The 23,761-nt window shown below is 26.9% G+C and overlaps 1 protein-coding gene across 1 annotated transcript in view; it reads left to right on the top strand.

The window, feature by feature from the left end:
- The window catches only part of LOC100210492 (endosome/lysosome-associated apoptosis and autophagy regulator family member 2), a 60,965-nt gene that overhangs the window by 21,436 nt on the left and 15,768 nt on the right, over positions 1-23,761 (top strand). The window contains exons 5-9 of the mRNA XM_065800426.1: positions 2,573-2,876; positions 2,952-3,241; positions 7,606-7,934; positions 9,149-9,386; positions 20,476-20,766. Coding sequence (XP_065656498.1) covers positions 2,573-2,876; positions 2,952-3,241; positions 7,606-7,934; positions 9,149-9,386; positions 20,476-20,766 — 1,452 coding nt within the window. The remainder of the gene's footprint in view (positions 1-2,572; positions 2,877-2,951; positions 3,242-7,605; positions 7,935-9,148; positions 9,387-20,475; positions 20,767-23,761) is intronic.

Here is a 23,761-nt window from a genome sequence, read left to right as displayed (position 1 = left end):
AGTTTAAATCACAGAATTCATTATTAAGTAAAATGTCCTTTTCATAATTATTTACAGGTTCTTTTTAATTTCATTGCTATTATTCAAGTTATTTCTTATTTTTTGTCTCATCGTAATATTTAAAAATATCCTTTTTTTATATATATTTTCTTCATATTTCTTATCATCCTTCTGATCGTCAAGCGTTGTGTTATCTCATTCATTTGTTATCTATTATGTCAGTTTATTTATTTTTGCCCTTTTTTGTTATTTGTTTTGCTTTTTTAAATATTTTTTTTCTTTTTATTTTGTTTAATTTTATTTTGGTTGCTATATTAATTATTTGTTTATTTGCTTTATTTGTTTATTTTATTAAGGTGTCACTTCAATGACTTGATTTTAACTATATGAGTGACACCAAACCTAATTTTGTGAAATTATAAATCACTTAGTAATTATTTCCATTTGATGGTTAAATAAATGGATAAAGTAACTATATATAGAAAAGATTAAAATAAATTTATTATTAAATTTATTATAGGTTAAAGAGAAAAAATTATTTCACATTTTCACATGCTTTTTAAACTTTTTACACTGGTTGTAATTAATCAACACATTTCAAGCCGGTATTCTGAATACGTATATATATATATATATATTATATATATATATATATATATATATATATATATATATATATATATATATATATATATATATATATATATATTTATATATATATATATATATTTATACATATATATATATATGTATATATAATATATATATATATATATATATATATATATATATATATATATATATATATATATATATATACATATATATATATGTATATATATATATACACACATATATATACACACACATATATATATAATGCTGACCATGCAAATGATTTATTTTGTTGACAATTTGACCGCGACTGTTAAGATGTTTTGATGATTTAAACATTTCAGAAATGCGCTGAAAAAAGAAATGCTAAGCTAAACAGTTTAGCTTAGCCTAAGTCTGAAAACTATGAATAAAATTAAAAAAACTAAAAAAGAAAACAGTTCCTCATGTAAAAGGAAATATACAAGCTTTAAAATAAAACTCAAAAAACTCAAACTCAAGGCGAAATTTACTTTTTGTTATGTTTTTAATTGCAGTTGAAATAAATTACTTTGAAACTTATCTTTTGAAACGTTTTATTAAAGTTACATAAAAGGTACTTTTAATATTAACGTAGTCTTTTTAAAATAGTAATTTTAATCATTTTATTAGTAAGTCGAATTTAAAAAAAAAGCTTATAAACATTTCTTTGTAAAAATAGAAACAAAAAAATGAAACAATTAAATCATTCCATTGCAACGGAAAGACTTTAATTAAACTTATTCATAATTTAAAGTATTTTAAAAAAATCATCTTATAAAAGATTTTTAGAAAGATATGGAAAAATAGTTTCAATGTTTAAATTTATCATAAAAGCACACTCACACATACACACACATATAAATATATACACACACAGACACACACACACACACACACACGCACGCACGCACGCACACACACACATATCAGGGGCAAATCCAGACCTATTTTGATACCATTTTAAATGAACTACTTATCTTTGGGTAAAAAGAAATAAAGGTGAACACAATATATAGTAGCAATCATAGTAGCAGCACCGGTTTTAATTGGGGAAGAGGGTACTTACTTCCGTGTCACATGATAGAGCCGAAAATATTTATCCTCAAAAATATCACTGAAATATTTAACAACCGAAAAATTTAGAACCGAAAAGTATACTTTCATTGCAGGATCGTATTACAAAACCCTTTCTTGCGTCGAATGTTTTAGAACCGAATTTTACAACCGAAAAAATTTCGATCGAATTACAAAATTCTTTCATTTTTTATTTTAATTTAATTTAAAAACTTTATTTCACGACTTTCGATCGAAAATTTGATCGAAATTTTTTTGGTTCTAAAATTATTTATGACATTTTGATTGATAATTCGATCGAAATTTTTTCGGTTCTAAATACAATTATGACTTTCGATCGAAAATTCGATTGAAATTATTTTGGTTCTAATTTTTTTCGTGAATTTTTTCGGTTGTGTAATAAATTTTTCATATTAGGTTCTAAATTGAAATTTACGATTCGGTTGAATCATAGGACGCCCTTACTTCTTGTATATCCCTCCTCCCCTCCTATGGCCACAAAAAAACTTTATCCTGAAAAAAAACTCTGGGTTCGCCACTGTATATATATATATATATATATATATATATATATATATATATATATATATATATATATATATATATATATATATATATATATATATATATATATATATATATATATATATATATATATGTATATAAATAATTATTTTTCTACCGCTTACTAAAAAATATTGAAGTAAGGAATAAGTATAGAAATGGTCGGTGTGGAATAGACTTACCAAGACCCGTATTTTATGGGTCCAGACAGCTAGTTTAAATTATTATTTTAAGTTGTTCTTTTTACCTTCAACCTATATCATGTTTTGGTTTTATATTTTTTGTTTTGTTACTGAAGGTTGGTTCATTTTCAACAGAAAGTAAGTGCTCAGAATGTCCTGCTGGATCATATTCTTCTCTTGATGGAGCAACAGAGTGTCTAAAATGCATCCAAAATTACTATCAAGATAAAATAGGTCAATCACAATGTATTCCATGTCCTAAAGGTGAATTTTCTGGTATTGGAGCAACCAGTTGTTTTAAGCTGCCTAATTGCACTCAGAAAGATTTTTATCTTTTGCCTGACAGCATTGCAACATGTAAAAATAATGGCAGTGGTTTTTGGTTAAGAAATCAATCCGTATACATTCCAAAGTGGACAAGTGTGTTCAAATCATTTTAGTAATTTTTTGACAGTGATTTTGAAACTTTTTTTTGTTAGTTTTAGCTTTTTTTAGATGTCGCAGACACTGTATGTAATGTATTAAAAAATGCTTCTGATCAATACAAGGAACCTGATAATCCACAAATAATGTGCTATTGCCAACCTGGATATTTCTTAGATGTTTCTGGACCTATTCCAAAATGTACTATTTGCAAACTTGGATTATACTCTGATGGTATGCAAACTGAGTGCATGCCTTGTAAATCTGGATATGCTGCATTACGTGGTTTTTACATGGATCATTTTCCAGAAGGCCCGTTACCTAATGTCTTCAAACAGTCTTGCAGTGGAGAGTTTTGTAAGGTAAATTAAAACTGTATTTAAATTGTCTTGAGTGTATCTTAAATTCCTTTACTGTTAATTTTGTTATTTTTATCCATAAAAATTTATTTTTAAAGTATTTATATATATAAATGGGTTTAACCATTTCTTGCAGGAATTCATTTTAATGATTTAAAAAAGCAATACTATATCATGTTAACACTTTAGTATGTTGTTGTTTTTTTTTACAAAAAAAGTTCTACAAAATAGAGTAAAACCAAGTAGAGTAAAGACATATCATTCCGCACACCTGATTAAAATCACCAAATAAAAACTGAAGGGATATGGCTATGAAGAAAATAAAAATAAATTCAAATACAGAATTATCTCCTCTATTAAAATTGATAAAACTATATGTCGTTGCGAATAAAATAGCGTTTGAACTGAAACTGATAAAAAAATAATTTTAGCATTATCTTATTTGAAATTTAATTTCCATTCTGATAATATAATTTTTATGCAGCTAAAACAAAAGGTTAAATAAACAATAAAATAAGAAAATTACTTAGTTTAGTTTTTTGCAAGTGATTAAGCGCCTATCTTTATCTAATTAACTTAGTGTTTATTATTATTATTTAATTAAAAATGAACTATAATGTTATTTGTCAATACAGTCATCACTTACTTATTAAAAACCATTATGTTACTTCTCAATATAATCATCATTCACTTAATTCAACTTAACTCACTTACTTTAAAATGACAATTAAAAAAAAAAAGCATACAAGGAAGATGATATACTAGCCACATTAACTGATGTGAAAGAAAGTAAAACGCATGCATTGCCAGGCAATATCAGCAGACTGGTATAACTACTAGGTCAGGTATTTGGAACTGTGATGAAACAGGTTTTTCAGGTGACCAATTCAAAGCAATCGTAGTGTGTTGAAAAGGGGTGAGACGTGCATTTAAACTAACTGGACACAATGAAAAAATTCATTATACTGTAAACATTTGCTGCAATGTTGATGGGCATTTTGCACCACTATTTGTGGTATGCAAAGCCTAAAGCAACTTTCGTCCTGACTGGGCAAGAGGTGGTCCAATTGGCATTGAATATTCAATTTTAAAATCAGGTTGGATGAACATGGTGCGTTTAATTAATGGCTGAAAGAAGTATTTATATCCGAATGACCAAATTGGCTGTATTCATATTTTAGTATTAGATGGGCATACAACTCACACAACTTTAGAAGTGATATTGCTGTGCAAAAAGCACAATATAAGCATGGTTTGTCTACCAGAGCATTCTTCACATATTCTACAACCATTAGATAGAAGTGTCCATTGTCATGTAAAACAAGTGTGGAAAGAAATTTTTACCAAGTATTACAAAGACTCAAAATGTAAAAATTTAGATAAACAGAATTTTCCACCATTGCTCAAACTGCTACCCAAGAGTGGTAAATGTATTACATGCTCGCATGCAATCGCTGGTTTCCAGTACACTGGCTTATTTTCTCCTAATAAAAACAATATAAATTATAAGGCATTAGCAATCACACAAGGATTTAATCCACCATCATAAATTTTAGCAGCCTTCACAGCGCCTTAACCATCTTGCTCAGACACAGCTTCATCATCTTCTACAGCTGCCACAGCACCTACTCTAACTACATACCGATTACCATCTTTCTCAACTACGCCAGCTAATAAAGAACAAGTACCAGCATCCAAACAATTAAAAGTTGCAAAATGTAAAAAGTGTAGAGTACAATTGTACACAAAAATGTTGCAATGTGAGAACTTGATGTGTCGGGAAAGGTTGCGCAAAGAAACATTTACCAAAAAAATATGTAGTTGGAACTGAATTTTTTGTTGCAAAAAGTGTAAAAATTTCAAAATAGTTTCTTAAATTTTGGGCTGAATAGAGTAATAAAATATACTATTGCGTATATAAGTTGTGTTATAAATAATAATTAAAAAATTTATAAAAATTCAATGTTTTCTGCAAGTGTGCGATTTTATCAGAATGTCATCTAAAGCCACACCTTTTATTTTTCTTGGCATTTAATATTATTGATAATTTTTTTTTTTTTAAATATATATTTATATTTTCTTATATAGTTTTTTATTAGCTATCTAATAAAAACAAAAAAAATCTTAATAATAATTGGAAAAAAAAAAGTTATAATTTTTATTGATTAGTGTGCAGTTTGACTCAGTTTTATTCTATATATTATTAGCTAGCTGATAACATTTATGTAAAAATTAAAATTAGAAATGTGAAAAAATAGACTGATGGCTTCAGCAATATTTCATATTGGTAGATTAACTTAGTGAGTTTTCAATATTTGCAAAAAAGGCTTTTTATATTACCATCTCTTATATACGATCTTTTAGACAAGTAAAACTTTTTTAGTTTAAATAGTTTGAGTTGTTTACTAAATGGTTTCTTACTATTGACTAAATTGAGATCCTTGCTTTTTTTTTAAAAAGGTTTAGCTTTCTAATAACCATTTTTATGGTTATTAGAAAAAATTCAATCTTTTAAAATTAAATTAAAAATATGGATAAGATATTGTTATGTAATTTGTTGATTTAATGATGCTTCCACTGCTAACAAAATTGATTAATTTGGCAAACAAAATTTGGACCTTCTGTCCAAATTTTCTTAACAAATTAATAATAATTTTTTAATGTTTTTGTTTTTCTCTTTAGTATTGTCATTTCAGTCATTAAGTAAACGTTTATAACTTAAAATAAAAATGTTGTGTGTTGAATAAATTGTGTTTTGTTCTACTTAGGTTCTTTTGTGTAAATCAATCAAATGTTTAAAAAAGTAACTTAAAAAGCAATTAAAAATGCAATATTGCATCAAGTGTATATATCGTATTAATGTAATATTGCATTAAATTAATTTATTGCATATTTATTATTTTCATTAGTTTTTGAAGTAATGAATTATTATTATATTAGCTAACAGGTCTTTATTAATTATTTGTTAATTTTGTATTTACAAAAGTCAAAATAAAAAGTTAACTAAATTAAAAAGTATGTTTCACTTTTTTTTTTATTATGCAGGAAAATACTGTCTGATTTGTCTAAACCAAGAACAGTATGATTTTAACAATGATATTTTGAATAACATATAATATTATTATATGTTTAACATTTTTTTTATTATGCAGAAAAATACTATCAATTATATTTTGAAATAAAGTATAGCAATAATATTTAGAGAAATAAAAACAACGTAAGGAAGCATTAATAAAAATATACAGATAAGGAAACAATAATAAATGTATTTTAAACTTAAAAGTTACAAATTTATTTGTTGTTTTGTTATTGGTTTTCGAATTCTATTGCTAAAATTAGACTTGATTATTATTCTATTTTAAATAAAAATATTTTTTATTACAATAATGTAGATATTGGAGCTAATAATTTTCATTAACTTTAATAATTTTTTTAAAGAGATTTGAAATCAGGGCTTATATGCTGCAAAAATAGAAATCATAAAGTTTTCTTTAATTAAACCTTGTTTTCCATTTTATCTTGTTATAAAGTTTTCCTTAATTAAACCTTGTTTTCCATTTTATCTTGTTATAAAGTTTTCCTTAATTAAACTTGTTTTCCATTTTCTATTGTTACAAAGTTTTCCTTAATTAAACCTTGTTTTCCATTTTATCTTGTTATAAAGTTTTCCTTAATTAAACATTGTTTTCCATTTTATCTTGTTATAAAGTTTTCCTTAATTAAACATTGTTTTCCATTTTATCTTGTTAAAAAGTTTTCCGTAATTAAACTTGTTTTCCATTTTATCTTGTTATAAAGTTTTCCTTAATTAAACCTTGTTTTCCATTTTCTATTGTTATAAAGTTTTCCTTAATTAAACATTGTTTTCCATTTTATCTTGTTATGAAAATGTAAAGATATTATGATATATCTTACAAAAAATAAAATAAAAATTTGTCTTATATTGTGTTTTTTTTACTCTCTTGATAGTTCCTAATAATTACAATAGTCATTAAAACACACAAAAATAGAAAACCCAGTCTTTCCCTCCCCTGGTAAAAAAACATCACAAAATCACTAACCCCTCTCCCTCCTATTGTGTGACAATTTGTTGCTGACCCTATGAAATATTGTGTGACAATTTGTGGATGACCCTTTTGAAATTCTTTTAGATAACTAACTACTGCAAATTTATCTTATTATCATCTTAATTTGTTAAAGTTTAATAAAAGCAAATAAGTTAATAATATTTAAGAAATGTTTAATTAATTATAATATATAAAAATTTGCTGTTAAGAGAGACTTATTAATATAATTTACTAGATGGGTTAAGGATAGAAACAATTTTAGTTTTTAAATGAATAATTAATAATATAAGGTTTTTATAGGATAAAGAACCAATGTGGGAACCACGTGGGAATTACATTGCAACACGTCGTTTACCTGGATCATTTGAAACTATATTAGAAGCTATTGGTGTTGAAATTGATTATTTTAATCCTGTTTTGACCTTTAGCTGCTCAGTAGACTGTCGTTTAAACTCAAATGATTCAAAATTAGCAAAGCTCAGTCATTGTTACCTAAAATATTACGTTTTAAAAGATGGGCAGCCATATTTTGATGGAGATTGTGTTGATAAATATAACATTAATTTGAGAAATGGTACAATTTTTACTCATCAACATAATTTAACTCTCCCTGGAAGTTATTCATTCAAGTAAGTGTTTTTTATTTATATTAAATCAATTATGCTAATTGATGTTGTTGGCAAGTAAGTAATAGAAAACTGTGTAAGTAAATGTTGGTGTTGTTGTTGGCAAGCAAGTGTTGATGTTGTTGTTGAAAAACAAGTGTCGATGTTATTATTGGCAAGTAAGTGTTGGCAAATGGTAGACTATAACTCTTATCATAATGAGTTACACGGAGTTCAAATTTAAATTCTATTGCTTGTAAATAGAGCACTCTAACAAAGCACAAACATTAAAAAATAAATTTTCCTTATTTTTATTTTTTTAATTATTATTAGTCTTTCTGTTAAAATATCAAAAAAAGATTTAAAGTTCAAACTAAAAACGCTTATTTGGGATCTAGAGATAATAGTATGCTTCATAGAATTTACTTATATGCACCCTTTATATACATTTATATACACCCTATACATACAATTCATTTTTTTTGTTTGCATATTAATATGGTTCTTTGATTCTAGCTAAATGCATTCTTAAGACTTTCTTAGAAATAACTTTATTAGAAAATAACTTTATTAGAAATAACTTTATTAAAATTTTATTTTAATTATAACTATTCATAAAACTTTTAATAACTTTATTAAAAATAGTTTTATGAAGAGTTATAGCTAAGCAATTTAAGTTGTTATCATCTTTCAATCGTATACTAAGTAAAAATATTAAGATCATTATAAAAATTCATAAAAATATAATATAAATAAAAACGAAACAAAATATCAAAAGAAAATTCAAAAAAATTAATAAAAAATAACAATCTTGAATGAAAATAATTTTATTTTTTGATTGGAACTTAATGGGGCAGTACTTCCATCTAGTTACATTTCACTCAGACCCAAGTTTACAGTATTTTGGTCATGACTTTGTTTTTGATCATAATAATTTACATTTTTATTCAAAAGTTTTCAATGTAGAAAAATGGAGTTGAATCGGCTTATAATTTTATCAATTTGAATAGAGGAGATTTGAATCTATTTTTATTTTTTTTGTAGCCATATCCGTTTAGTTTTTATATTTATAATTTCGATCAGTGTGCGGAATGATATGGTGTGTGCTTTGACCCAGTTTTATTGTATTTATGACTATTAATTTTTTTTTATTTATAAATAATCTTGTAAAAATTTTTTCAGAATATATTTGATTTGTTGTTAATATGAAATAAACTTATTTATTTAAAAATTTAAAGGCTTTTTTTCCATCACGAAGATGAAGGTAACTTCTCCTTGATAAGCTTTGAAGCTCGTATTTATCATATTGATTTACTTGGTGTTAAATATGGCTCAGCAAAGCGATGCACTGAATGTCCAGCTGGCACAATTGTTTCTATGGATCAATCAACTTGTGTAAAATGTCCTAATGGAACATTTAGTGGAAAAGGCTCAACAAAGTGTACTCCTTGTCCATTAGGGACATTTGCTTCTGAGGTAATTTTTATGAAGTTGTACAGTTTTTATTTGTAGTCATAGCAACCCATTAAATTTTTAAATTTACTTTATTAAGTAAAATTTTTAATTTAATTTTTTAATTAAAAATTATTACCAAACCTTTGCATTTTTTGAAGAGTAAATACTCTTTATAAATGCCTCCATTTTTAATTGCGATTTATGAATAGTATATACTTAGTTATACTCTTGCTTCCATGTTGCCCACACTCCCCTAAAGTTGTTTACAGAAGTAATTTACAGCTCTTGCAAGGTTATAATTTTTTCATAAATGTAAAACAATTCTTTTTTTCTCTAGTTTGAGTTTCAGATTGACTTTTTTGTTTACAAAATGCAAATGTTTATGACAAAAATTATAGGTATGCCAAAATTGGTCTAGACAGACCATCGATAACTGATGAAAATCAGCTAAAGACAGTTGTTGAAGATAACCTTACATCTCTTACAATTTACAACTCTAGAGATGACAGAGATGGTATCTTACAACTCTTGTTGGCACTAAACATTACTGATAGTAATGTTCAGTGTCACCTAGAAAATATCAAAAAACCTGAATACACCTGTTGTTGCGATATTTGAGCGTTTAATTAAATTAAGTGAATCAAACAAAAAATCAAAAATGGATTGAATCTTTAATTCAATCAAAATATTCTTGTTTAGTGGTTTTAAGATAAATAAAGTTGAAGCATCGATATATTTAATAATTGAATGGTTGAATGTTTTTTTTTTTTTTTTTTTTTGCAAAACAGTCAATATCACTATAACATTAATGACAATATAGTCAAGTTTGCAAAGTTGTTCATAAAAGAAAACCATTGTAACAAAGATGAAAGTCATTTTAGAAATAAACCAATTATTGCATAATTAACTGCAATGCTTTTTTAAAGGCATGGTTATTGCAACAAAAAAAAATTGTTTCATGTTTTATTTTTTATAAACTTTTTTTATCCAAGAATATTTGTTATCACAGTTTACAATATGAATTAACAATATAGTTGCATAATTCAAAAAAAAAGAAAAAAAATCCTAAAATGTTTATTTTTACCCAAGATATGAATGTTCAAAGCTTAAGTGACCAAATTTAGGTGATTTATCTATAGTGCATGATAAATCTATATCTTTAGTGCATAATGAATTTGTAATATAAATTTATTATGCACTAAATTAATGCATAATAATTTTTATATTATGTAATGAATTGTATATTTTATATATTAATTATAATAAATTATACAAAGTTGTCTCAATTTGAGCAAAATAAAAAAATATAATGTGCAATTAAATGTTCTGCTAAAAAAATTGTAACTATTCTATAATCACTTTTATTGTGGAATTTTTAATTATAGTAATATTTGTTTTAACTTTCTACATTAAATTACAGTAAGAAATTATACAATGTTTTTTAAAAGCAGTCAAAATTTGTATGGCTTTTTGTTTGTCAAAGTTTGTTCCGAGTAAATAAAGTTTTTAATAAATAAATTGATAGCTAGAGTGAAAACCCAAAGAAAACACTTGTATATCAGAGTTTTTTCAAAAACAAAATATTTCATAAGTTACCATGGCACGATAAATGACACTTGTTAGGTATATATTCTTGTAACATTGTAACATTAATGTTACAAGCATTTGCTTGTTATTAAGTGTAAAAATAGTAAAATCAAAAAAAAGTGTAAAATCATTTTTTTTTTAAATAAACAGATAGGTAGCACAAAAACTAAAATCTCTCAAAAAAACTGTTTAGAGGAGCAACTTGCATGGCTTGCCATGTTTGTTTTGGAAAAGATTTTCTCTTCTCTTGCACTCATTTTTTCCTGCTGAGGCCTATATCTATATCTATCAATATTTTATATATATATATGTATATATATATATATATATATATATATATATATATATATATATATATATATATATATATGTATATATATATATATATATATATATATATATATATATATATATATATATATATATATATATATTAATGACTTGTAAAACATATCATATACATGGTCATGATCAGTTATGGTACCAAGAAATACATAAAAGCTTAGTAATTGTTATATTTCTTGACAGATCCAAAGAAAAGTTCGATTTTAGTAAAGCTTTTATTTTCGATTCAAGAATACCAATACAAATAATATCACAAACTTAATATTTATAATAAAATAGAAATTTCCTAGAAAGATACAGGATATTCTGGTAAGTTATTATATATCTAGAGGGTTCTATGGAAGATTCTCGAATGTTCTGTTGTATCTAGAAAGTTCTAGAATAGACCATAACATCTCCTCGTCAGCTTGGGTTTACGGAGAGCATGTGTTTTGATTAATCTTTGATTTGCATCTACTAGGTCGTCTTGCTTTGATTTGTTTTTTATCTGGCCCAGTAGGTTCACCTGATAATAAAGCGGCGGCACTATTATCGATTTTTTTGGAGTCATAGCGATGCCTGAGTTGTTCAATATGACAATGCCAGACTAGACCATCAGGCTCTGTCTTCACTATGACAGATCGAGGACCGCATACTTCAGTGACAATAGCTGTAATCCATTTTGAGTTGTAATCATTATTTGAGCTAAAGTATCCGGCATAAACCAAGTATCCAACTGAAAACTTTACAACTTTAGAAGAGTCCGTAGATTGCTTTGATTGTTGTAAATGAACAGGGGATGGCAAAAGCAGATTGATATGCGCCCGAGTTCGTCTGCCATTGAGTAATTCACTAGGGGACGATCCATTTGCTAAAGGAGTTCGGCGATAGACCATGAGAAATTCTTGAAGAGCATTCCTAGGAGGTAGGTTTGATTTCTTCATGGCTTTTTTGAAAGTTTGAACTAGTCGTTCGGCAGCACCATTTGTTGTGGGGTGATATGGAGCACCTTTGAGCAGGAAGATACCTCAACTATTACACCATTCTAGAAATTCCTGAGATGTAAATGAGGAATAATTATCGGTAACCAAAGCATGTGGATAACCGAAGTGTGCAAAATCTTCTTCCAGTAAATCAATGGTAGATTTGGCACTGATAGAAGACGTAGGGTGAATACATGGATAATTAGATAGAGCATCAATCATGATAAGCCAATTGGTACCCATGAAATTGATTGCATGATCAAGATGTAAACGACTCCAAGGGCGTTCTGGTAGCATCCATGGATGGACTGCTGGTTTTGATGGAAGGTTCTGATTTTCCCAACAGGTAGTATACTGGTGTGCTAGATTAGTGATAGCTGAATCAATGCCTGGCCAATATACGGCAGATCGTGCAAGTTGTTTCATTCGTTGAATGCCAAAATGACCTAGGTGCAGTATCTTCAAGACTTGATCTTGAAGGGTTTTGGGGACGACAACACGTGGACCATAGAACAAGCATTTGCCTGACACGGAGAGAGCTTCGGAAAGTTTTTGGAATTTCTGTACCTCGTCATTATTGTCGGATTCGACCCAACCATCTCGAACATTGCGAATAACTGCAGATGATGACAGGATCTTTGCTCAACTCGTGGACCAGGATATTCAGATCATGCATATTGATTTGATGGCTAACGGTTTTCACTGCACAAATCGTTAAATTTTCTTCACTACTTTTCTTCCCATCAAAATTGCGATCATGGTCAACCGGTAATCGACTGAGCGCGTCAGCGTTGCCGTGTTCAGCAGTCTTACGAAACCAAACAGAGTTGTTGTGGTTTATGATCAGTGACGATGGTAAAACAACGACCATAAATAAATTAATGAAACTTTTTTAAACCAAAAATTATTGCTAATGCTTCTTTGTGAATTTGACTGTAGCAACGTTGACAATCAGTCAAAATCTTCGATACATTTGCAATTGGATGTTCAGAGCCATCTGCCAATCAATGAAACAATATGGCACCAATACCAGCTTCTGAAGCGTCTGTTGCCATTCCTAACGGTTTGGAAGGATCAAAGTGAGTCAGAACTGAATCAGATGATAACAACTGTTTCACAGTTTCAAAAGCTGACTGTTGTTCGGATGTCCACTGCCATGGCACATCTTTCTTAATTAGGCGATGGAGTGGGTCTAATGTCATAGACAAATTTGGAGGAAGAAATTTGCCTTAAAACTGTACTTGACCAAGAAAAGATTGCAGTGTGTTAGCGTCCTTAGGAACTGGCATAGCCAAAACAGCATCAACTTTGTTACCTTTAGCAATACCTTCTGAAGATAATGTATGGCCAAGATATTCGATCGAAGAACTAGCGAAAATACATTTTTCTAGACGACAGCGTAGTCCGTTTTTACTTAGTCATTGTAGAAGACCATGCAAGTTGGAAATGTGGTTGGCTGCGTTGTTGCCACTGACGAGAATATCATCGAGATAGACAGTCATACCAGGTAGATCAATTGTTATTTTATCCATTGTCTCTTGAAAGTACCCCGGTGCTGAAGTGATACCAAATGGAAGACATAGCTGAAGAAGAACACCAGTGTGTGTCTCAGTACACAGTTGTCTCTGAGAAATTAGACCCAAATGAATTTGATTATAAGCGTCACCAAGGTCAATTTTTGTGTATCCATAACCGCCACGCAGTTTACGCAACAGGTCTTCTGGCAACGGCATTGGGTAGTGATGAGGTTCTAGCTGAGTATTAATGGAGACTGAATAGTTGCCACAAATTGGAATCTTTCGTCTTGTCCGGGAAGCGCGTTCTTTTGAATAGGAACCACAGATGTACCTTCGTCGTTGAATTGAGTACGTTTCCAAACACCATGCTTGATACCAGCTTGGTAAGCGTCAACCAGATCTTCTTGAATAGCGAAAGGTACAGGTCTTGGATGGCAGAAGATAGGCTTGTATTCAGGCTTGAATTTTATTTCAAGTTCAAAGTCTTTCAAACAACCCAATTCTGGTTTAAACAGGTCTGGAAACTCAGAACATAGAACTCTGCACCTTTGTTGGAGATCTGTGTCAGGTTTGAGATGCTCAAAGACCTTAGCAACAGTACTCTTGGATGATTTCTTAATCTTTTCATCAACTGAAAGATTAAGTAGCCAAATGCCCGATCGGCCAATAAGATTTAGTCCAGGAACAGAAGTTATGTGGAACCATGTTTTGCAATAGGTTGTTGGAGCTTTAACTGATAATTCAATTTTCCCTAGTATCGGAAGTTGATGTTTGCTTGCTGACTCGAATTGTAAATCTGATGATTGAAAATGTGGTTTACCCAAACTTTGCCATAAAGTATGGGTGATAAAATTGGTAGGAGCCCCAGTATCAAGTTCGAATCTTATCGAATGCCCATTGATTTGGAGATTTTGTGTAATTGCATCATCAACATTGATTTGGTTGACTTGGCGAAGTGCTTTAGTCTGTCCATAAATGAATATAGGCTTGACCGTCTTTCGGGATTTGGCCTTTTTCTTGAAACAAACTGCTTCAATGTGGCCATTTTTACCACAAAAATTACATTCCGCGTCCTTGAAACGGCAATTTTTGCGTTCATGGGTCGATTTGCCACAACTTCTACAAGCAGTTGACTCAGTCTGTGACTTGTTTTGTCGAGGAGTTGAGGATTTGGATTCCGATTGATGTTGCCCCAACTTATTGATAGGGAGAGACATCAGAGATTTTGAGGGACCAACAGCAGTTTCTTTGGCTACCTTGGCGGCCTCCTCGGTTTCGGTTGCTATTTCTACGGCCTTGGGGAAAGTTAGATCTTCGTTTTTGCACTTGGAAAGAGCTTTGAGCACTGCTTCATTTTTAATAGAGCAGATAAAATGTGTTCAAAGAGCTTCATCCAGTGGATTTGTTATGTTAGCAAAGTTGCATGTTGCAGCCAATTGTCAAATTTGAGCAACCAGTTGTGGAATAGATTCACCTTGATTGCGACCAATGCTTGACCAAAATTTGAATCTTTCACGAACAAGGAATTTGTTTGGATTGTATTGTTCTTTCATTATTTGAGCAATTTAATCATACAAAAGATGGTTGACTGTCAAAGGAGTCTCTTGTTGACTTGCAAGATTGCATAACTATTTGTAGATGACTGGGGTTTGACAACTGAGAAAATAAGCACCTTTATTATTTCTTGTTATACTCTGAGCTTTAGCGAATGTTTCGAATCTTTCCTGATAGTCAACCCATAATTCCGCTGTTGATTCAAAAGCAACAAAATCTTGAGTGACCTTTGATTCATTGGCTTCAAGCAGGTTGACAATGGCATCTTGTTGCTTTTTGATTTGTCCCTGTTGTTTGGCTAGTTTCTTGCAGCTTCTGCATTTCTGATAATATCGCTACCAGAGTAGCACTGTGTTTTTCTTCCATGAGTAGTTTTTTGAAAATAAAGAGATCTTCGTCGCCAAAAATCTGTTATATTTCATGACAGATCCAAAGAAAAGTTCGATTTTAGTAAAGCTTTTATTTTCGATTCAAGAATACCAATACAAATAATATCACAAACTTAATATCTATAGTAAAATAGAAAGCTCCTAGAAAGATACAAAATATTCTGGAAAGTTATTATATATCTAGAGGGTTCTATGGAAGGGATTCAATAATAAAGTGTTTCAAAAATGCTACTCTTTTTTAATAAATATTAAAAAGAGGCAGACAATGTTTCCAAGGCACTGAGTTAAAAAAAAAAGTTAAAGACACAACAAATTATTATGAGCATAACTAAAGTTATTATTTGTAATGACAATAACAAAAATATATATATAGTAGCACAAAATATTGTCCAATTAACCATTAAAATTGGCTTTGTAATATTACCACTAAATAAAAGTTATTTTTACCTCAATTATTTGGAATTCTAGTTTCTTCATAACTGTTGACTAAAGATTAACACATCATATAAATTTAATAAATGAAAACCATGTTTCAACAGTATGCAAACTAATAAAGTGATGACAACAAGCGATGACAACAAGCGATGAATAATAAGAGTAGATTTAAAAGTATGTAAAATCATTCAACTTTTAATCATTTTGTATGAAAATTTAATAAAATTTGATTTGTAAGAATATTGTAGTGACTAATGTTAAAACTATAATATATATAACAAATCTGATAATAATCTAATAAATAAGTCATAAAAATAAGTTATTAAAGGGATCCCAAAGTAAGTGCCTAGGCAAGTTGTATTTAAATTAAAAAGAATGATAAAAAAATGTTTGGGTAGAATTTTTTTAAGTAAAACAAAGTAATAAAGGTATACCAAGAAAAACAAGCTCACCGTCTCCATGTCAGCCAGTTCCTCAAAGTATTTAAAATATACGCTGTAATCTACAGACTTTATAATTTATTCAAGCATGTTTAATTCCAAAGAGTTTTAGTAAATGGCGTCATTGTAGAATTTTTTTTTTTTTAAATCAATATTATTTGTTTTTTAAAATTTTTTCAAAAAAAGCGTATATTATCAATCATATGACTTTCCTATAAATTTTATAGGAGGCTAAACAAAAGAATGTTTTTTATAGAGCGCGAGAACAAAATAAAATTAAGATTTTTATGTTAAAATATAATCAATATTCTCTTAAATATAATAAATATTCAAAAAAGACGTTGATCACCTTATTATATATTCTGAATCTTTTTTCTTTTTATGTAAACAATGTGAACTATTTTTCAAGTTTATTTAAGCCGTTTATTGCTATGGCGTTTTCGTTCTCCTATCAAAATGACATTTTACAAATTCTTAAATTTTTAATTAATAAAGAATTTTGGTAAGTAACATCATTTATTAGAGATATTTGCCAAATTCTTAAATTTTTAGTTAGAAAATATTTATAGATTTTACACTTAGCAAATTTACAGACAGCTTTTTATTAATCAAAGCAATAGTTAATGTTTTATGTCAATCATTCAAGACAGATGGCAATTTAAATTGTCAATGTGTTGCAGCGCACGTTAAAAACATTGTATTTAATATTTCCTTATTTATATCGTATTTGGCAAGTATTTTACATAAAAACCTGTCTCTTAAATTTCAAATAAAAAAACTACCAAAATTGACAATAAAAAGTTTTTCATTAAGCGATTTCAATTTTAAAATTGACTCGATAATGCGCTTTTTTGCAATCTTGACCAATAATTGTTCAATTTTAAAAATAAAATAAAATAAGCAATTAGTTTTAATACATGTTTTACATAATAAATTTCATTAAATATATTCTCGCATGATTAAATAAGAATTTTGAGAATACTTTTACTCGATGAAAAGTTTAGCAAATAAATGCTGTTAATTAGACTTTCATAAGGTTAACTCTTTTGCTACCAGCCATTTTAATAAAAATCTTTACCCTGCGATCGCACATTTTTTGAATAAAATTTGGATGGCATAACATTGACAACTAATTAAAATTTGAATAGTAAATCTCTTTAAAAGCATAACAAACTATATATCAGTAGAAGTTTTTAATTAAATAAGTTTTTAACACGCTTCATTGAACAATAAATGCAAAGTGCTTAAAACGATTGTTTTTATAAATAGTAACTAAAACATTAAGGTCCAAAACCAAACTCATCTAATGTTTAAAAGAATGTTTTTCTTCAAAAGACATTTGTAATTACTTATATATAAGTATAACTAACTTTTAACTTGTAGAAGTGTATATATACTTCTACAAGTTAAATTTTACAGTGTTAATGCTGCTTTATTTTAGAACTAAATTTTATGAAGGTTTTTTTTATCAAGGATTACTCAAGATTTTTTGACTTTTTTAAGTGATAACTTTTTATAATAATACAATATGGCTATTATTTGTTCTTGATTATTTAGAGAGTTAATTAAACCTTAAGAACAAACAAGATAAATTGTGAAGCATACTCGAAAGCTTCTGTCAGCAGCTTGTGGTTGTGTTAAATAATACAAAATAATTTTTTTAACAGAATCTTAATAAGGATAATAATCATTTAATAACAATAGATATAACAATTATAATTTATAGTAATAGACAAGCCTAAAATATCTGAAATTTTTTATTCATATTTTTAATGCGAACTTCGCGAAATTTAGAAAGTCAAATAACTAAAAAAATTCTTCAGTAATTTATGATGAAAAAAAAACTTTAATATAATAATAAGTAACTAAACAAGTTCTGTAGTAATCTATAATAATAATAATAATAATAATAATAATAATAATAATAATAATAATAATAATAATAATAATAATAAAAAAATCTATAATTTCATAGAAAAAAAGAATTTTTAGATTTCTTATCGAAATTCTACAATGGCGCCATTTACTAAAACTCTTTGGAATTAAACACGCTTGAATAAATTATAAAGTCTGTAGATTGCGGTGTATATTTTAAAGCCTTTGAAGAACTGGCTAACATAAAGACGGCAAGCTTCAAGTAAAACAACAAAATTTGTTTTTCTTGGTATAACTTTATTATTTTGTATTACTTAAAAAAATTCTGCCCAAACATTTTTTTTAAAAGGAACAGTATAATAAAAAGTAGATTAACATAAAGTTGTATTTCAATTAAAGTATATATATATATATATATATATATATATATATATATATATATATATATATATATATATATATATATATATATATATATATATATATGTATATATATATATATATATGTATATATATATATATATATATATATATATATATATATATATATATATATATATATATATATATGTATATATATATATATATATGTATATATATATATATATATGCAAATTAAAAATAGCTCCTTCCAAGAAATTAAAATTGGTTGCGAAAATGTATATATAAATTTACAAATTCTAGTATTTATACTAATTATAGTAAGATTCATACTTAATCTTTGTTTCAAAGTATTTTAAGTAAAAAATGATTAACGGAAATTTTGACCACCTGTCACTAAACAGTGCTAAGAAATACCACAACTTAGTAACTGGCAAGGATAACAATCTTGTTCTAAGTATCTCTGCTAAGTAACTTTTTTAAACTACTGCAATGGAATAAATTACCACAAAGCGAGTGCAATTAGAAAATTAACTTAATGAACAAAAACAATGTAGAAATGTTATTACCTATTTATACTATGGAATGTTTATTTTCTTTTAATTTTTTTGATAATATTATAATTATTATTATTAAATAATTAAATTTAATTTTGCATTTTTTTAACATATTTAATACAAGCTAATTTCCTTTTTGTATCAGTATTTGTATAAATGAATTAAAATATGTTTATTTTTTATTTATTGTATTTAAATTTGTAAATTTGTAGTTGCGGCAAACTTAAATTTGTAGTTGCGGCAAAAATAAAAACTCTATTTAATTCAATTTTGTTGTTAAAAAATGTTGTTTTAAGTTTTCAAGTGCTAGTTATTAAAAAAAATTTATCATTGTGCTTTCACAATCAGAGTATATTACTAATATACTCTGGTTGTGCTCCTGTGACAATTTAGATTGGTAAATGCAAACATTCTCTATTTAAAAGTTTTTTTTTTGACCTCATTTTTAATTTCAGTATCAGTGACATCCAATTTTATAACAATCTTCTGTTGTCATAACAATCTGCTGTTATATTTTTGATTTTGACAGATCACAGGCATTATTAGACATTTGTTTACATTTGTTTACACAGTCATTATTAGAATTATTTAAAAAGACATCATAACATATTTACATTTTGTTTTTCAAACTTTGTTTTCCCATTACAATTTCCAAAAATTTACATATTAACTCATAATTTTTTTTATCATCTTTGGTTATGTCTTTGATTTTATTTTAAAATAAAAAACTTGTTAAAAAAATGTTTTTTTCATCACATATCCTTATGTCATTTTTAAAAAAACAAATCTAATGAGCTATTTCATATAAAATACATGAATAATGATAGATTGGCAGTACAAGCTTAAAGCTTAAAAATATTTATTAGATGACAAGAGTCAATAAGGAAAGTGTTATGCTTTTTCTTTCTTACTAATTTCACTTTCACATCACTATTAAAATCATTATATTTTAAAATTGTAAATACTTTTTAATAAAACATTTATAGTTTCTTTTAGATTAATTTCTTTAATAATTTTTTCAATAACATTATTTCATTATTATATAAGTTTGTTTTAATATAAAAAAAGGTTGGAAGTGAGTCATGCATTATGTGTGGCAATGGGACAACTTCAAATGAAAGACGAGATGACTGTGAATTTAATGGTTGTATTTTTTCTCCTGAAAAAGATTTAACTTTTGATCTCTCACCACTTATTAGTGATGGTGGACCAATGTATCAAGTGAAAACGTATCACACTAATTCCTACTTTACACAATTGTTTTACATTAACATTTGCTCTAAAAAACACGACAATACCTCTTGTGCTGTAAATTCTATAGAAACAGATCCAATTACTAAAACAACTTTTCAGACACAGGTAATTTTTTAAAAATAATTACGCATCAGTAATTTGTTACTTTGTCTATAGTGTTTTTTTTATTGAAGGATAGGTTAATATTTAACATTGTATTTATATTCTAAAATTTACAATATATTAAAAATTAAAACAACCAAAAACAATACAAGTGTTATCAAGTCAGTAATAATTTTAATTTAATAAAAAAGTTGATCTAATTGTTTGTTTTTTATAATTTTTATTTTATTGTTAAATTTTTTAAATATTAATTCCCCTCCCAAAGAACAAGAAGGCCACTACAGTCGAGGAGGCTAGTGGGTTACAGGGTTACAACCACAACTTTTAGTTGTGGTTATAGCTCTCTTTCAATTCTAACTCCAAAATAAAAAACTTGACAAACAAGGCCCATGTGTAAAAAAACAAATTTTTGTATTAACCAAATACAATACACACACACACACATACATACATACATACATACATACATACATACATACATACATACATACATACATACATACATACATACATACATACATACATACATACATACATACATAACAGGCTTAGCCAGGAAGGCATGCAATATCACGTCATAATATGACCACGCAAATACTGTTTGATTTTGAAAACTTGACCACGGCTGGTAATTTTTTTTGAAAATTTGTATATTTTTAATAACGCGCTGAAAAAAAAAAATCTTAACTATATAGAAACTTGAAAAAAAACTTATTGTAAATAAAGTAAATAAATCTTCGTAAAAAAAAAAATAACTCAACTAAAATTAAAATAAATAAAAAATAAAATTAAAACTTAACAAAAATAAATAATAAACTATAACAATAAGATTAAATTACGTTTGGAATAAATAACTTTGAATCGTTTATCTTTACTAATATTTTTATAATATAATATTATGCAAAACCCTTTTTAAATAAAGTAACAATTTACATCTTACGATTGTTTAATAAATGTGCACATTTAGAAGTTAATAAAAAGATTCTTTACAATTCTTCACAGTAATGTAAAGAAAAGAAAAAATAATTAATTGGTTTATTTAAAAAATTGATATAAATTTTTTTATTTAAAGACATTTATAATAAAAAATAAATACTTATATAAATATAAAAAAATATTTTATTCATTATTATCTTTATAAAAAATCATTAGCAGTGATTTGTTACTTTACTTAAATGCTTTTCAATAATATAAAAACATAAGTATCAAAGTTATTTATTTTAAATGGCTTTCAAAAAGCTAGTCTTTTTTTTCTTCTCAACAAAAACTTTAATGATTCTTATATAAGGTTTATTAAAGAGACCTTTGCTGTTTAAAGTCGGTGCTTGTAAAATTTAAATTTTTTTCTAATTTTTACTTTTTTTATTTTTACTATAAAATAATTTTGAATAATTAAATAATATAAACAAAAAATTATACAATTTTCAATAATACTTTAACTAAAATCGTTAGCTACTTTATTTAATTCATTAGCTACTTTATTTTGCTAATATAAAAACGTTAGTAAAGATAAACGTGTTTAAGTTATTTATTTTCAACATAATTAAAAGCCAATTTTTTTAGCGCATTTGTTAAAAACCATGGTTAAATCATCAAAACAAATTATTATTTATGTGGTCATATAAAAACTTAAAATCGCACGCCTTCCTGGCCAAGCCTGTATTATATGTATGTATATATATATAAATAAATAAATAAATAAATGAATATATATATATATATATATATATATATATATATATATATATATACACATATATACACACACTTGCATGGTAGTCTTTAAAGGGACCCCAAGTGCCGAGACAAGTTATGTTCTAATCTTAGATAAACATTAAAAAATAAGTTCAAAATTAATTAAACTTTCCAAAACAAATTATTGAATGAGATATTAACAAAAAACTTCTTAATTTTTAATGCCATTTTGTTTCTTGCAAAGGAAATGTGAATATCCCTAGTTTGTTCCAGCTCTTTGACTATTTTTATTTTTTAAATCAGGTCTGATTAATTATTTGATGTCAATAAAAAAAGTTTCTTTTAAAAAACTTAAATCAAGTTTAAATTACAGGAGTCTCCCCTTTGGTGGTTTTCCTCAATTTATTAAAAAAACAAAGATTTTTAAATCTTTCAAAATTTAACCATGTTGGATTATATTGTACTTAGTGTTATATATTAAAGAACTGATTACTTATTTTATAAGAAAAATATTCATCTTGTGCATTTTAAAGTTCGATTGGCTTAATTACTATTTTTATTATGCTAGTTTATTTAACTCAAACGCTTAACGATACATTGAACAAAAAACAAAAACATTCTACAGTGAATGTTTTTTATAACCACAGCAGACTAAATATGAAGGGGAAAACGCAATCCGATTGTGTAAATCTGAACTGAGTTTGAAAAACTCTGCGGTGAGCAAAAATATTTATTATTGAAACCATAGAAACCAGATGTTTTTTAATGGAAAAAACTATGCAGATTTGAGAGCCTAAAATAAGGCTCTGAACCAGAAGTATAATGGCAAAACAACAAATGCTTTTGTTAGTATCTCATTCAATAAATTGTTTTGGAAAGTTTAATTAACTTTTAACTTATTTTCTAATGTTTATCTATAATATGAACACAAATTGTCTTGGCACTTGTGGATTCCTTTAAATTTTTACCATAAAATGTCAGTTTTAAGTTTTTTTAATTTTCAAGACCAGAAAAACTTTTCTTTTTTTTTTTTAATTATTATTTGATAGACTGCCTGCCCCAACCAAACCCTCAGCCTATGTAGCAGCACTCCATTGTGAGTCAGGCTTCAAGTCAATGTAGCAACACTCCGCGCATGTTTTACAGTTAAAAAATAAAAATAAAATAAGAACATTCAGAATGTTTTTTTAAAAATTCTGAATTAATTAGTATTCTTTTTTTAGTCTTTTAATTTGTGTTTTTTGTGGTTTTTGAAATTTAGTTACTTCCTGCAATTAAATTAATGCGTTTTGTTATAATCTAA

The sequence above is a fragment of the Hydra vulgaris genome, chromosome 06 (genome assembly GCF_038396675.1).
Source record: "Hydra vulgaris chromosome 06, alternate assembly HydraT2T_AEP".
NCBI classification, from domain to species: domain Eukaryota; kingdom Metazoa; phylum Cnidaria; class Hydrozoa; order Anthoathecata; family Hydridae; genus Hydra; species Hydra vulgaris.
This window is presented reverse-complemented; position numbering and strand designations above follow the sequence as displayed.